The following is a 17,429-nucleotide window of genomic DNA, read 5'->3' as shown; positions in this document are numbered from 1 at the left end:
CTGACTCCTCTAAGTCACACATTAACTAGACCTTCCTCGATTCTCCACAGGGCCAGACACTGTCCCTTCCCTTCCCCCAAAGCCTTAAAATGGACTCCATTGCTCTTCCGGACTGTGTGAGGCCCAGCCCTTCCCTTCAGACCCCAACACACTCTTCTTCAGCCTTAAATGAGTCTTGTGGGCCTAAAGAAAGCTGCTTCCATGTCCTCTGTGGAATTTGAAACTTTGTGCTTTTTTTAAGGTGGTAATTGTCAGAAATCGATACTTGTCCACTTAACTTCCTACATTTATGTGCCGGAGAACTTCTTTCATGGGGTTTATGTTTACCTCACTGGTAGAAATCGCCACTTGGACATTGATATCACCTATTAGCGATGTCTGAATCTGAACTCCTGGGCACTCCTAGAAAATGGTCTTCCCTCATTGGAGCCCATTCCAAGTTGTTGCAACTCAAGATTTGCAACTGGTGAGACCAAAACCTTTGAGTCCCTTGTGGCTATCACACAGGCCATCTCATGTGCCTGCACATCCCACTGTTTACAACACACGTGTATTAGAAATACATACTGCGGACGCCATGGGCCCCCACCACAGCATCCCTTTCACTGAGTCCCAGATCCCGTGACCCCGCCCCCAAGTTACTTGAGTATCCCCCTTTCCTGGTGTCCCTCCTTCTGCCTTTGTTCACCAATCACATATCCTGAGCACTGGGCCCATGTGACCCTGCTGAAGCATACCATGTTGCTTCTCTGCTGGAAGCTGCCACCTCCTCCTGTCTAACCGTGAGTAGGCTATGGTGGCTCAACAGCCTGTAAAGGGCTGGTGGACGGGGGCCCTCCCCCCCACCTCCCAGCTCTCCCCTTCCCTTTCCTTTGCTGCACTTCCACCTGTTCCTGCTGCACTGGCTCTTCCTGTTCTTTCTCAAAACCAGCAAAGAGCTTTGCTCCTCGGGACCTCTGAGACGGCTGGTCCCTCAGTGTGGTATGTTCCTCTCCCAACAGCTGCTGAGTCTTCTTCCTACAAAGCACCTCATTTAAAGCTAGAGCCCGTGCCGCGCCTCGCCCCTCACTCCTTAGCACCCTTTACGAGCCCAGTCCATTCTAATCTTTTAGATTCTGCATTTACCATTTTATACTAAAATTCTCAGTGTCAGCATGTACTCTCCATGATAAAAAAAAAATTGGGGTGGGCCTGCTTTGCCACCAGTACCAAAAATGATGCCTCGTACACAGGAGACGCTCTGTAAATGAGTGAATGAAAGGATAGGCTGGTAGTTAACTACTAACTTCTCTGTTCTCGGTGGGTTTGATTATACTAAGATTCAATCTGCACCCCTGAAGGCATTTCTACTTAGAAACAGGTTGTTTTTCTATAGAGAGTATTCTGGCAAGCTAATGTTCACAGTGCACAAGCTGGACTTTCTACAAGACTTCTGACCTGATGAGGAGTAATATGTGACCATTCCAATCCACAGACAGGAGGAGCAGAATGAATTATTCAGGGGAGGTTGTCCAGGAAGGCTCCACAGAAAACTGGAAGTTATTTTTCTGTAAGGAAAGAATCAGGTCTGCACGGGCGGAAGCAGAATGGGGAAGCCAATGCAAGGGGACAGAGGGCTAAGGAGACTCAAGTCTAGAGCTGCACCACTTGGGGAGAACTCTGCTGAGGAGACCTTGACAGTCAGGTGAGGACCCAAGAGTTTCCTCTTTGAGGTAGGTCCTGATGAGGAGATTAGGTGATGAGGAGACGAGGAGAAAGATGGTGGGGTAGGGAGGTCCAGGAACCGCATGCAAGCAAGGTTGTTTTCTTTCTTTCTTGTTTTTGCATTTTGTTTGTTTGTTTACTGCTTTTGTTTTGTAGCTCTGCAAGCAGAACTCCACAGACTGGGCTGTCTACCTGACCTAATACACGAGCCTTCAGGAGAAGAGCCACATTGCCTAAAGTTGCAGGCTCTAAGCACTTTAGTTCTTTCTTTTCCCCACAGTACAGTTCAGATTCTTTACTCTTCCTTCAAAACATTTTCCTTGCAGAGATAAATGGCTCTCCTCTGTTCCTTCCTGGGTTTCTTCTTTCTACATCTTCCATAATATATTGGTCCAGTCTTGAAATGAGACTGTAATAATGACTCCATCAATGCCGACATAGGAAGGGAATTTCCACTCAGCTGTCGCCTGTCATGCTCCATTAACATAGCTAACTGTCAAGTCAGCCTTTAAAAGACTCAGCTTGACGTTTGCTTAATCATCTTCAGGCCCCCCAAGTGGCTCCTATAAGGGAATTGCTTGAAAACATATTATTCCCTTAGCAAATTTTACCCAGAAAATATAGTTCCCTCTTCGCTAGAATTAATTAATAATCTGAATAGACTCATTCTTTTCAACTGTAGTATAAATTCTATTGTTTGAACTTAACTAATAGGATTTCATATTTTTGTGTTGTTTGGGGGAAATGCAGCTTTAAGAGCAAGGAATGCATGGAAAATGTTTCAAGTGTCCCTGTGTGATGCATTTGAAATCACCTAGGATATACCCCTGGACCAGTTTTTGGGGGAGTTTCTGGAAGGGTTTAACTAGGAAGGGAAGACCCACCCCAGATGTGGGAAATACCACACCCACGCTGTTCTGGGGCCTCAGACTTACTGAAAAGAAACAAAGTAGCAAAAGGCTGAGCACAGCATTCACCTCTCTGCTTCCTGCCTGTGGGTGGCGCTAACCGAGCCACCGCGGGCTCCCTTCGCAGCCAGAGCTAAGCCTCCTCTCAAACTGTGAGCCAAACCCCTCCTCCTTTCATTCTTGCCAGCTATTTGGTTATGGCAGCCAGAAAAGTACCTAACATACCCCTGGTAGCTAATTATCTGCTTATAAAAAGATGCTATGTGATCACATGTAACTATTTCCAGATGGAACAACAGTACAGAATTGTGAAGATTAAAAAAAAAAAAAATGCAACCACCTTTGAGCCAAGGACAGCTAGGTTCGAATCTGAGTTCTACTATTTTCTAACCGTGTGATTTGGGGGAACTTCAGAGAAGATGAAAATGGAAAGCTGTGTGTGGTGGGCTGCCAGAAGGATGGCAGCCACATTTGTATTGGTGACTTCTAGTTGTCTGCCTGAGATAAAGAGATAAAAATAGAGGGTGTGTATTTAAACAGTTATCTCATTATCATTCATGTATTCTTGTTGCTTGTGAAACAGCTCATAACAAATAAAACTGCCCTAAAAGGAAGAAAACTAGGAATTACAAGGAGGCAACTCTCGATTTTGTAAAGATGCATTACCTCTTTAATAGAGTTAGACATGGTGGATTTATGGCTATATACCATAATGCTAGTGAGTATTTATGAGAGAGAGTAAATTTCCTGTCTAAAAAGGGACTTCAATGGGGCTTTTAATCACTTACCAGGAGTGTTGCTAAAAGTCTTCACAGATCAGCAAGAGAGAACTTTTAAGATTTCTGGTCACCTTGATTCTGTGTTTGAATATTTAATTCCTCTAATTCCCTGGATACGATTATGCTGTCTTGATTATGACAATCACGTTGCATAGGACTGAAGATGTAGATAGCACTTTCATGAATATTATTTTGTTACATCCTTAACACCACCTTTGAGGTACAAAAGTAAGTGTTACAATTCTCACAGACCACACTTCCTCCAGTGGGACTCCATACTGCAGTTATCAGGACCTCCCATGAGACACCTGTGACTTCTGTGGGCCTATGACACACCTGTGACTAGCAAAGTACTTCCTCTTCTGCCCCAGGCCTCCAATATCCTTCCAAATTACATCTTAGCTGTGAGTAATTGGCCCTGTGCCCTTAGGGGACCTTACTGAGACTGTGTATAAAACAAAAGCACAACAAAAATCCTTTTCTCTGTTTTCAAGACACCAGAGTCAGCTCTCAAAAGATTGTACACTTATCGTAAGGCCCAGAAATCCTCTCCTCGCTATGTATCCAAAGAATTAAAAACAAATGGCTCCATAGAGCTTGAACATAACGCTCACCACAGAACCACTGGTGACAGTTCAAAGTGGGAATGTTCAAAATGTCCTTGAACTGACAAATGCATGAACAACGTAGGGCATCCATATAACAAAACACTATTCTGCTGTAAGAATCCTGTGCCGACACATGCTACCACAGGGGTGAGTCCTGAAAGCACTCACTAACGGAAAAGGCAGGCACAGAGGGCCAGGTGCTGTATTCCTCCACTGTAGGAAATGATCAGAATGGACGAATCTATGGGGAGACTACACTAGTGGTTTGCGTGAGACAGGGACAGAGGGAAACATGGAGAGACTGTAATGAGCAGGAGGCTTCTTTCTGGGGTGTCGGAAGGTTCTGGAATTAAGTAACCATGACAACTGCACTATTGGAATTGTACCCTCTAAAAGAGTAAATTCTGTGAGGTGCTTAATCTGTGTTTTAATAAAACTGCCGGTTCAAAAAAAAAAAAGAAGAAGAAGAAGAAGAAGAAAGAGCAAACCTAGGGGAGAAACTTGCCTACTTCTTTGTGTTTTAGAAAAAGAAAATAATTTTTTAAATTGATCACAAATAAATTCATTTATATGAAATTCAACTCAACTTACTGAGGCATGTGGCTTAGAACAGACGGTGTTAGGGCTGGAGAGATGGCTCGGTGGTTAAGAGCACTGATTGCTCTTGTATAGGACCTGGGGTTTGGCTCCCAGCACCCACATGGTGGCTAACACCCATCTGTAACTCCAGCTCCAGGGGACTTGGCATTCCATGCTGGTCTGTGAGGGTACTGTATGCATGTGGTCCACAGACATAAGATCAAAACGATCGAATATTAAACGGTTAATCATAGATGGATCACAGGCCCTAACAGAACATCTTCAAAGCCATCACTCATGATAATTAAGTTTTATCATAAGAAAGCTTTGCTGTAATTCTCAGATAAAAGAATCTGAAACCTGATCCAGTCAACATTTTGGCACGAGGAAAACATGCCCACCAGGCCATCCTCATGATCATGTGTGCCACTTGCACGGGGCTGACAGTCTAACAAGGAAATGCCAATCAAAATCGTGCTGTTGCTCTTACAGTTCTCAAGCCTTTCACAGGGTCTCTCTGCTCAGCATCCCAGATGCCAGCTACGGATGCTGCAAGGACCTGGCTTCGTCCTTTGGGACCCGACAATAAACAAAGAAGAGACTGAAACAACCGTATCATTGCTGAAGCTCCAGAGTCATTTAAGTGCCGAGCTATTAAAACTATTCCACTTTTCGCCCCACAACTCAGAAGCACACTCCTGCCCACCCTCGTCGGCCTCGTTTGGAACCTGATGACAAGAGTGCTGACGTGGGTTCGGACATTGTCCCTTATGCCGCCTCCACCATAGCCACACACCCATGCCACTCACGGTCCTGGAATAACAAGGTGTCATCATTCTCCTCACACTAGAGCACTGAGAACTATATAAAAATAAAGCAAACAACTTCGCTGGCCAGGAATAGATGGCCCATCCAGAAATAACGCTGCCAGAGACTGTTAAGTGAACTGCACAGTGGAAGTGGCAGGTGGGCTGCAGTGAGCCGGCAGTACCCCAGGACCCTTTGGCTCCAAACTAGATCCTCCACCAGCTTAACCTTGTCAGCACTACCGGGACGTGGGGTGTGCTCACGGTGGGCTCAGCACAGAAGGATCGTTTGCTGAGCTTCTGCCATAAGAGGGAAGCTACCCAGCGGTGGTCTTGCTTATGCCTCAAGATTTTCAGGAACCATGGGGCTGGAGAGGTGGTGGCTCCATGGATAAGAGCACTTGCTGTGAGAGCAAGAGGACCTGAGTTCAAATCCACAGAACCCGTTAGGCAGATTGGCTGTTTATGCCCTTTAACCCCAGTGTTGGAGGATGGAGACAGGTACTGGGTACTAGCTAAAAACAGCAAATTCAGCGAGAGACCCTGCCTCAAAAATAAGGTGGAGAGATAGATACCCAATATCCTTCTCTGCCCTCACATGTACACCACACACACACACACACACACACACGCGCGCGCGCACACCCCCCCCCCCCACATACACACCACATCAAGGTTTCTGGTTGCTCTCTTTCTCGGTGACAGTTTAGCAAGGCATGTGTACTATGTATCAGGCAACTCTGCTGTCTGGTAGGGAAAAGACGCCATAGTCTGTGCTGTTAAGGAGCTCAGATTCTAACGGGAAAGATGGATTCAGAACAAGCGACTCCTACGGTAAAGAGAAAGTCCAAAATGCTCTGCAAGTGTGCGGCAGTATGACAGGAGAGATGAGGACGGGGGGTTGAGTGTGAAGCATCCCCTCAGGCTCCCACGCTCAAACACTTGGTCTTCAGCCGGTGGCACTGTCACAGGGGGATGGAGGGCAAGAGGGGAGGCTCCCAAGAGTTCTAGGCAGGTACTGCTTCTGGCCCGAACACTCTGCTTTCCAGTCCACTGACGTCTGAGCAAGCAGCCTCACGCCCCACCTGCCACGGATGGGCGATCCTTCCACAACCATGCCTCCCCACCATGACGGCACATATTTCCTGAGCCGAGAACTGGAATTTGCTCTTCTTCCCTTAAGCTTTTCTGCCAGGTGTTTGTCATAGGCACAAGAAAAAATATCTGTGCCAGTCACTCTTACCCTTCTCTTGTCTACACCAAGGTGAGGTGGCAGTTTTCAGTGTCAGTGGTACTTTTTAAATGTTGTAGTACAAAGCATTAGGTTTTACTATGAAGCTTGTCAATTATGTCTCTGAAATCTCACTCCTTCGTTGGCCTCTCCGCTTTTATCAGCCCCAACTTTGTCTGGGTTGCTGAGTCTCCTCCATGTTTCTCTGTCTCCAACTCCATGAAGATACCAAAGAGAACTTTCGATAAGGTAAATCTGAGGGTCTGGAGAGATGGCTCAGTGGTTAAGAGCACTGGCTGCTCTTCCAATTGGACCGGAGTTCAATTCCTAGCACCCACATGACAGCTCACACTTGCCTGTAATCCCAGTTCCAGGTGTCCGGACACCATCATACAGACATATATGCAGGCAAAACTCTAATGCATATAAAATAAAAATAAATTTTAAAAAGGGGAAAAAGATAAATCTGACTTCAACACCTCCCTGGTAAACCATTTCAGACACTTCCCAGACAAGACTAGGGAAATTCTAGCCTTTAGAGAACTTGGAGGCCACATAGCCTCAACTCTTCTCCGCACTCCTTGTGGCCATGCTCCTGGGTGTTGGCTAACTGTAATCCCTTCCCTCATCTGCGGCTTGACTCATGTGTTTCCTTCTGCATGGAAAATTTCTCATTGGTTCCTTTATACTCCATTTCAGGCCCTGATGTGACTGCCTCCTGTAAAGAACAGCCCCAGAGAGTCCAGGCACAGGGGCAGTTAGGTCTCCTAAGCAAATGTAACTTTGATTTTCAAATATCGCAGAAGCATAACGAGGGGCTTTTGTAAAGGCCGTTATTGAGATCAGAACTGAAGCTGCACCAACCAAAGTGTCGATAACCTGAGTGTGATAAACCTAAATAAACAGAGAAAATTACATAATTAGATTCCTTCTAATGGGGCAGATCAAATACGGAAATTTTGTGACTGCAAAATATTTTCTCCAGGTTAAATCGCTTGTTTTGTTTCCATAGTCTCCTTGTAAGTGTTTCCTTGATATTTTGCCACGGGAACAGGAAACCCCTTAAACACCAGGGTGTTCTCACAGGCGTGAATTGCTTTTCTACTCCAAGAGAAAGTCAAAATTTTATTGTGTTCATTTCTTAGACTTTCTTTAAAGCCCCCAACCAAGAGCAGTTTTCTCTAGGACTCATCCCCTGCACTGTGCCTGGATTTATCCTAAGAGTCTGAGCTATGTCTTTTATTAAGACTTTTATTTCCATCATCACAATGATCACAGTGTGTTTTCATTCTCACTCAGGATCAATTGTTTTCTCTGCTGTATAAGAAAAAATATGAACAATCTTATAAATAGATTAGGAGTGAAATTTTGCTAAGGGTTGTGGAATGACTTATCACATCTAAAAAAAAAACAGTTATGCTTATAATACTGGAAGTTTAGAAATTTCCCTTCTTATCTAATAATGTTCTGAATGTCTGAAGATATCTGTGGAAACAAAACCAGTATACTTGAGATGCTACAGTAACAAAAATGTAAATCCCTTTTCAAAAATGAAATATGGTTTTCCAGTAGCATTAATTTTCCAAGGCAGTGATTATAGGAAAGCAAGATGTCTGGAAACTACAGACCCTAACAAGACCCAGAATCTCCTAAATTAGAAAAAGATTCACAATAGTAATAACTCAATTATTTCTTAAAGGAAGAAAAGGTAAAACTACTCTCCATTTTAGTTTATCTTTTCTTTCTTTCTTTCTTTCTTTCTTTCTTTCTTTCTTTCTTTCTTTTCTATAGATTTTTTTTTGACTCAAGTGGGAAAGTTTGCCAGGATGGTTGGGACCTCATGAGGCTGACTCACTGTGGTTAGAGTCAGCAGCCTGCCAGAGTAAGCTGGCTTCAGTCCACAGCTAGAGAATGCTGTTGGTGTTTTTGTGGGCATGTTCATGTTAAAGGCATCATTGTTAGGAAACAGGTAATTGCAGGAGGCAGCAGAGACCCCTTCTTGGTTTTATAGCCAAAGACATCCACCCTTCTTCAGCCTTTTCATAGCAGGGGCCATCCTGATCTATGTATAAAGCCATGTACACACTTGCCGATGGAAACCCCCTCTGAGTGGTCCTCTCACCTCCCAAGAAACTTGGAGCCAGTATCATTATAGTGGCTGTCACTTTAGACCTGCATAATTTGGGCCAAGCTATTTGAGCTCTGGTATAATGGATGTAGTATGAATATCTATCTCCTAAGTCAGGAAAGTGAGCTGATACTAGTTGAAATAGCATGTTACAGAGTTAGAAAAATCTCAAGAATATAGAGAGTACTCAGTGAACATCAGTCACTCGTGTTGGATACCGAGATGGCAGGAGAGGCACAAGTCTAAGGAAATAAGTGATTTTCAATGGTTTTCAACAGATTTGTTGCTGACCGTTTATTGAGCACTTGTTGCTGACTACATTATGCTTGATTCTATAGACTGGCAGAGGGCAAACAGAGAATCTGAATTAGAGTGTGCTTTACGATTAGAGAGCGCATCCTCACAAGAAAAAGAAAAACACAGCATCTTAGCCAAAACTTGAAGGATAAATTGGCTTTAGCCAGGTGGAGAAGGAGAGAAAGTTTTTCAGGCAGAGAGACCCTCAGAAACAAAGATGTGGACAAATGAGACAGCTGTGTTTCCCGAATGATTCAGAACGAATGCAATGGATGCATGCGATGTTATGCTATGGAAAAAAACTCCCACTTAGCTGAAAAGGTTTGATAGAGTTCTAATCTGCGTCAGCATTCCCTGAGGAACTTACGATTTCATCCTCAAGTGGGAGCCCTCATTAGCACCTAACACACAGAAAGTGAGGCTGAGCAGTTCCTTTCTCAGCCCTCTGGGCAGTCACTCTCCACCCCAATCTAATTTGCTTCCTACCATTGACTGAGTGTAGAGAATGAACAGAAAAGAAAGCCCCTGGCTCATTCAGCTTATTCCTTTTGTCACTTTTTTCTACATTAGCATCAATTGTCATTTTCCCTGACCAATTACGTTCTGGCTCCATAGAACACCAGTGTTTGCATTTTTGGTCTGCTGGATCTTATTTTGTGCCACGCACAATTGTATGGATACATTTTCATGTGCAGTTTGAACTTGCTGAGAAGTTGGTTCTGGAAGTGGGGTTGCTCCCCTACCCACTTCAGACCAAGCATGCTCATGCCGAGTATCCTCCAAGGCCCCTTGTCTAGAATTAGCTGGGATCCCTAACTCTGTGACAGGGAGGGAAATGAAAACCAAACACCCCAAGAGCAAAACACTATGCTCTTGAGTGCAGCTAGAAGGTAAATCATCATCTCCAGCAGAGGTTATAATTGTATCTCATCTTCTAAAACTCCCCAGAGTGGGAAAGAAAAGCTAAAAGTGTAACCATGGGAAATTCGTATATGAGAAGCTCATCCATGGAGAGGAAGCTCAATCAGAAACCCCAGCTGATTGATCCAGTTTCTGCCAGATGTTTGAGTACTCCAGTTGATAGTAGCATCTCTATTCTGTCCTTATTTGTTCTTCTACTGGGAATTCTCACCAGGGATGAATATTGGGAACACAAGGACTTCCGCAGTTTTTATCTGCTGGATGTTTTGACTACCCAATTTAATTATATTTTGCTATCTATCTGACTATCTGTCTATCTGTCATCTATCTATCTACTATCTATCATCTATCTCTCTTGCTATTTTTCTTTGGCTTGCTGTGGGCATAATAAATTCACAATTCAAAACACAATATATGGCCATCATATATTACATTGACTACTTTTATGTCAACTTGACACAGAGGAGGGACCCTCAATTGAGAAAATGCTTCAGAAGACAAGGCTGTAAGCAGGCGAGACTGTAGGGCATTTACTTAATTGTTGATTGATGGAAGAAAGCCCAGCCCCTTATGGGTGGGAACTCTCCTGGGCTGGAGGTCCTAGGTTCTATAAGAAAGCAGATTGAGCAGGTTGTGAAGAGCAAGCCAGTAAGTAGCCCTCCTCGGTGGCCTCTGTATCCGATTCTGCCTCCAGGTTTGTGCCCTGTTTGAGTTCTTATCCTGATTTCCTTTGATGATGAACAGTGATATGGAAGTGTGAGCCAAATAAACATTTTCCTCCCCAGGTTGCTTTGGTTGGAGTGTCTCACCACATCAATAGGAACCCTAAAGCATATATCTTTTTTTTTTTTTTTTATAGAGAACACTTTGAAATCAGTGTAGTTCCCTAGTTTACCGCCTAGAATTTCTACACTAGCAAATGTTTCCAAAGGAATCACATTCCTGGTGAACTGCTGATCCGGTTCCTTCAATGTCTCTTCTTTTCTTGTTCTGGCTCTTCTTTCTCACCTCCCTCTAGCCCAGCGTCTCACAGACTAAATCTAGGAACATACTTTCTCCTTTCCCTGAAATGTCCCTTCATCGGGAATTTTACTTCTCTGACTAGAAAACACGAACTTAGCTTTGGCTATCTCAGCGGGTGTACACACCCATAAAGGTACCCTCTGAGAGAAGGCCCTTCCATCGTCCTTCAACAAGATCAGACACGGCCTGTCTGCATCTCAACGTAAATGGTCCTTATCGCTGTAGATAACATTGTTAGTTGTTAGTTATGTTGTTATGTCCCTAGTGATGCAGTGTCTGGAATTCCTAATACCGAAATGAAGGGCAGGGACAGTAACAAATGCTGTTTGTTCAAATCAGAATGGATCCTGGCGGCTCATCCCAAGCCTGTGTTCCTTTGGCATACTTGTCAAGCCCTAGAGGCATGAAGCCCTGTCTGGTACAAATCCTTCATCAAAGCTCTCTCCAGGACCCCTACCCAGTCTTTATCCCGAGGCAAGTGAATGCATGCTTTAAAACTTGCAGAACATGTCCCGATATTTACATGTCCTGATATTTTTCCATTTTTAGGGTAGGGCTTTGGAATGTTTCCTTACCCCTCAGCAATGCTTTCCTAACCAATGATTCCTCTGATTTTCAAGCCCTTCTATGGAGGTGCCTCAGATACAAAATAGAGTGTTTAAGGGTGGACAGCAATTTGCTGTTTCTCTCTTAACACATAGAGGACAAGGGCTTACAATGCCTCTGGTTGGCCTCTTCTCCTGCAACACAGCCTTATAGCTGACAGTGATTCTCAGCTCTGAGAAGTAAGGACTAATCCATCGCATGAGACCCGAACCATAAGAGAAAAGGACTCAGAGGTTATATCTGGAGTCCAGATGACCCTGCGAGTCCCCCAGCTCCGCTCCACAGGATCCAGCCAGTCCTCCCATCAGGGGATCTGATGCTCCTCAGTTCACACTCCTCATTTCCTCTCAACAGAAGGAGCGTGTCCAACACACTCTGCCCTCCGGAGGCACCCCTCGCAGCTCTGAGGTGCTCTGCAGAAGCGCTTGCCCTTTTGAGCAGCAGCAGATCCAAAAGACGAGGAAAAGAAGGATGTGAAGGTGTTATTGCCCCTCCTCCCATCACCGTTATAGCCCTCGAGAGCACCTGGAAGAATGTATTTGCAGTCCTAGAGAATGTCTGTAATTATGCATTGAGGAAGGATGGAGAAAACCCATGGTAACACAGCTGCTTCTGAAAATGTAATTCACTGTGCTATGTTCAAAGCCATCCCTTATGGACTAAAAGCAAACCCATTTGTCTAAAGCACTCAAGTGAGGCCCCCTGCTTGGGTATCCTCCAGGGGGCACCAAAGACCTGTTTTCTTCTTTTAGACCATGGGTGTAAAACATTCTGAATGCCTCCTTCTGGACTGTATAAATGTGGGTTCTACTGTACAGACTTCTGAGGATCAACTTGGCTTGCAGGGACCTGGGAATCTGCCTTGTAGCATCAATTGCTGCTCTTAGCCAAATCTAAGGCTCTTCAAGGAGTCTGAAGCAACTTTGCCTGATCCTTGTTGAAACACAAATGGCTCTGGTTGAGTACCCTCATAGAACAAACGCTATCCAGCTTTCTGGCATTGTCCAAGCAGGCAATAGAGAAAATACTGCTAGCTCACTGGGCTGGGGTTCCTGGACTCGCTCTGTTGCAAGCACAGCTTATCTCCATGTCATTTAACCTTCCTGAGTTTATCTGAAAAGTGAGCCAGGAAGTGACCAGTAAAACACAATCTATCAGTACAAGCAATTGATCTTCCATCAACCAAGGGCTCTAGCAAATAGCTAAAAGCATATGCTTAAGGCACAAACCATCTTAAAAGGGTCACCATCATGGTAACCAGGCCCATAACTCGATATATAGGTCATAGTTTTAAAAAAATTTTTATAGGTTGAATTTGTGTTTCTAATTGGGACTAGAGTTATCCACACTTGTGTCTTACCTTCTCAAAGTCTCGAAGAGCCTGGGTCTGCACCAGAGGGGGCTTCTCAAATGCTCTCAAAGAGTGTGCCTGCCCAAAGGGGATCCTCTCACCACTTCTCCAGGTCTGTGACTGAACCGGAGGGCCCCGATCCTTAGTGTCACTGAGAAAAGCTGGCAATGAAACAGAACAGTAAGAACATGAGCATATGCAGTCAAGGCAGCATGGCCGCTCTAACCGGCACACTCCAGCAGAACTTCTTTTCTGCAAATTATGAACCGATTGTAAGTCACACAGAAAGGAGGCACACGCAACATCCCTGTGGAGCTTACTACTCTGGTGAATACGGAGACATGCCGTGTATCCATGCCTCTCTGTGACATGATAGCCACACTCCTTCTCCACCCCTGAGTGGGCTGAGTGACTTTTGCGGCCAAAAAAACACATAAAAATTATCACTGTATGTGTCAGGAAACGAGACTTTGCAACACTGCTTTTTTGCTTTCGGCTTCTTAGCACCTTGACACTCATCATGTTGCAAAGTCAGAAAAAAAAAATCTTCAGAGCAGGAAAATGTGAAAAGATAGGGAACTGAAGCCCCCGTCAAGCATGACATAAGAGGGCCACAGATAGGGCCACAGCAAGGATTATGATCTGAGGTTTTAAAAAAAAATGTAGAAAACTTATTTGTTTTTGGTTGCTAGAAGAAAATGACGAGCCATTATTAACCAAACTATTCTTTTTGCATCAAGAAGAATAAGAGTCATGTGGACCCGGGACTCACAGAATCACAGTGCCTATATGAGGACAAGTGAAAGCAAATGGGCCCTCGATAGCCCTGGCATCTTTGAGAACTTAGCTAGACCTAGGGATAAAATAATCTTAAGGAGTAAGAGGCAAACTGCCACCCCATGCTCTTTTTCTTCCCTTCTCTCCCTCCCTTTCTCTGCCTCCTCCTGCCCTGTGTGTAAATGTGCCTGAAGAACTGTGTCATAGTTGTGATTTTTAAATGTCCCTGCAAAGGCTCGTATGCTAAAGGCTCAGGGGCCAGCACTAGGGAGGTGGAAGCTGAAGCCAACAGAATGAAGACAGATCACATGGACAAGTCCTTGAAGACGATATTGGGACCCTGGCCCTTTCCCTCTCTCTTAGTGGGCTCCTTAGTGGGCTTGAGGTAGGCATGTTTCCTCTGCCAGGGGCCTCTGCTGAGAAGCGCTGCCCCCCCACAGTCTGAGTGGGAAACAGAGCCAGCTACCCACAGACTGGGTCTCCTAAAACCAGGAGCCACCCACAGACTGGGACTCCTAACACAGAAGCCAACGGGAATCCTCCTTCCCAGCCGATCTCCTCGGCTATCATGTGGCAGTGATAGAAAGGTGACAAACACCTTTGAACAGAAGAGCAGGGACCAAAGAAGCACTGATGTGTTCCCAACACCTTCCTAGAATTTTTTTTCATTTAAATTCATGTGAGTTTAAGGGAAAAGGAGCTTTGAAGAAAAAGTAAAGGTGAGTCCACAAAGTTTACTCTTCTGGCACAGAGAGAGAGACAGAGACAGAGAGACAGAGGGAGACAGGGAATCTCAATCAAGTATACCAGGTGATCCTCTGTCCCTTTCTTTGTTTGGCTTTGTTCCCCTGACCTCGGTAGAGCACTCTGGCCAGTCTCTGCGAGAAACCAGGGAGAATAAGGAGAAACGGCTGCAGATAGCCACTAGGAAGTGGTTCTGATGGAAGAAGCCCTTTTAAGACAAATAAATCTGTAAAAAGAATATTGCAGTACTCTGGGACAAAGGAAAGCGCCATGCAAGAGAGAAGAGAGGTGAGGCTGGGAGGGGGACGAGAAAAACAACAGCAGATGATGAAGAGGAAGGTGAGGCGGCAACACTCAACAGAGGGTCTCCAGCTCTGGTGTTGGCTTTTGTTGTTCTTGCCCCCAAAGTGTTTAACTTTCCATGTCATCACCAATTACAAAGACTAACAATTGGAAATGTAATTTGTTTTCAAACTGAACACCGGAAGTAGGAATTTTAGCTTTGTAAGATTAACACAGAGTTGCACGTATGTTCAGGTAGCCCTGTGCTTGATGCTCCTTGATGTTGTACACAGGGTTAGAGCAAAGACAATTCAAGCTAGTTTTGCTGGTGAGGAAATTAGCTGTATCTAGAGATTGTCTCTGTTCTCCAGAGCTGGGATTCCAAGTGCACACACACCAGCAAGCGTTTTACCGACTGAGCACTCACCCAGCCGCTTGGTTACCAAGCTTGGGGGACTCTGAAGTCTTCAATTTATTCAAATTAAGACCTGGTTTCCACCTGGAGCACATGAGCATTTATTTTAAAAAGGTAAAACACTTAGCAAGTGAGTGAAATCCTCAGATTGGGGGCAAGACTTTGAGAAAAATGTGTCCCCAAAAGAAATCCATCTCAAGCAGACTCCAAACATAGGCACGGCATGCTCCCTCTTACCTGCAGACTCTAGAGTTTAACTTTTTTCTGCGTTTGCGAGTGTGAATGTAGGTTACGAAACTAGGAAAGAGACCATGAGAGGGGGAAACCATCTTAGAGTGGGGAGGAGGGGATGGGGGTAGTAGAAAATGTGCACAGGAAAGTGGAATTGGAGCCTCTAGGGCAAAGTAGCCAAGGGAGGAGATAAAGCAGAAGCCAGGGCTGCATTAAAATGCTGGCCTATAGCATATCACTTTGTATATATTTAAAAAAAAATAAGAAAAGAGCCAGGCGGTGGTGCATGGCTTTAATCCTAGCTCTAGGGAGACAGAGGCAGGCAAATCTTTGAGTTCAAGGCCAGCCTGGTCCACAGAGCCAGTTCAGGACAGACAGAAATACATGCAGAAATCCTGTCTTGAAGGAGAGAGAGAGAGAGAGAGAGAGAAGTGGCTGGTACATGTGCAATAGTACGTGTGTTATAATCACGATGGCATTAATAAGAATAGTAAAAAAGCTTTAGCAATTGCTTATTTCTAGACAAGATTTTAATCATTTAATCTTATCTCTGAGAGTGACATCATTATCATACCCTTTTTAATGGGGCATCAGGGTAGAGATCTCATTTTGATGGCATAATTTTTTTTACTTGCTTGCAAGTGACTTTAATCTTGCAGTCCTAACCTCTTTAAAAGTATGAAGAATTCACAGAAGCATTATTATTATCAATTATAATGTATTCACTTTGTATCCCAGCTGTAGTCCCCTCCACAAAAGTATTTGTGTTATGATTGACTGCACTGTGCTGCCTTCTAGTACATACAATTATATGCAGGATAAAAATTCCCCACCGGGGACTGCCAACTAGGGAATTATATTCTACACTGATGTGTGCAAATTTGGAAATTCATAAAAAATTTGAGGAGACGCCCGTCATGAACTGGAAGGACTCCAAATCAAGGCAATGATAACCAGCAAGAAACGGGGATGTGAAAGGGTATGGCCCATGGCATCCTTACCTGCTGCACCATTTGTTCTGGGTATCGTCTCTCCATCATCTTCTCCAAAATAACGTCTGAAAGAAAACATACATTAATTAATGTAATTAATGAGTTACATGTCACAGGGCTTCCATTACTGAGATATAAGACACCTGTGTGTTGTTCTTAGCCCATTTCTTCACTGGCGCTCACTGAACGCTTACCACACATGTCTCAGTGGCTACTGAGGTCAACGATGGCAAAAGCAGAGAATTTAACTGGTGTAAGTGCTTGGTGAAAGGGACCTTTAAAGCCAGATAAGGAGGGTAACAACCTCATGAAGAACAGGAGCCAAAGAATATTCTATCAGGAGCCAAAAGCAAGATCCTAGGCCAATCTGCAACCAGACCAAGCTAAACCTTCTTAGAGAATAAAGAAAATAACAATAAAGGACCGAATACTTAGTTATTTTATTTAGTAATTGTTATGGCTGCCAAATGAGGCTACCAGAAGTGAGAGTGAAAAATAAAAATAAAAAAAAATGGTGTTCTAGTTTGCTTCTCTGCTGCTGTGATAGATAACGTGACCAAAAGAAACCTGAAGGAAGAAAGCATTTCTTCTGTCAGCTCACACTCCCAGGTAACAGTTTATCCCTGAGGAAATTCAGGAAGAAACTCAAGGAGGAAGTTAAGGCAGAAATCATGGAGGAAGGCTGCTGGCTGCACAGCTCCCTTTGCTCTGGCTTATGTTCAGCCAGTCTTCTTTTATAACTCAGAACCGCTTGCCTGGGCGTGGAACTGCTCACAGCTTGCTGAGCCCTCCCCACATTGATCAGCAACCAGGATGATTCCTCACAGCCATGGCCACAGGCCAATCTGATCTGAGCCTCTCTCTTCTGAGGTGTCCCTGGGTTGTGTCAAGTTGACAGTGAAAACTAGCCAAGGGCATACGGGGGCATCCATATCTCAAGTAAGAAGGTGTGAGGGTTTTATAGGAAAAGGACAGTGGAAAGGGAAGCCAAAAACTTAATATTTAGAGAGAAGAATGGACGCAAAGGGGGCGGGGAATGTAGCTGAG

The 17,429-nt window shown here is 44.4% G+C and overlaps 1 protein-coding gene across 14 annotated transcripts in view; it reads right to left on the bottom strand.

Moving 5' to 3' along the window:
• LOC110545906 (myomegalin-like) overlaps window positions 1–17,429 on the bottom strand; it is a 187,711-nt gene that overhangs the window by 128,831 nt on the left and 41,451 nt on the right. For all 14 annotated transcript variants that reach the window (XM_060393027.1, XM_060393029.1, XM_060393019.1 and 11 more), the window contains exons 2-3: window positions 16,392–16,447; window positions 12,951–13,102 (exon numbers count right to left, since the gene is read on the bottom strand). In XM_060393027.1, coding sequence (XP_060249010.1) covers window positions 12,951–13,102; window positions 16,392–16,447 — 208 coding nt within the window. The remainder of the gene's footprint in view (window positions 1–12,950; window positions 13,103–16,391; window positions 16,448–17,429) is intronic.

Source organism: Meriones unguiculatus, chromosome 10, assembly GCF_030254825.1.
Source record: "Meriones unguiculatus strain TT.TT164.6M chromosome 10, Bangor_MerUng_6.1, whole genome shotgun sequence".
Classification (NCBI taxonomy): Eukaryota; Metazoa; Chordata; class Mammalia; order Rodentia; family Muridae; genus Meriones; species Meriones unguiculatus.
The sequence above is the reverse complement of the archived record's forward strand: the minus strand, read 5'-3'. Positions and strand labels throughout refer to the sequence as shown.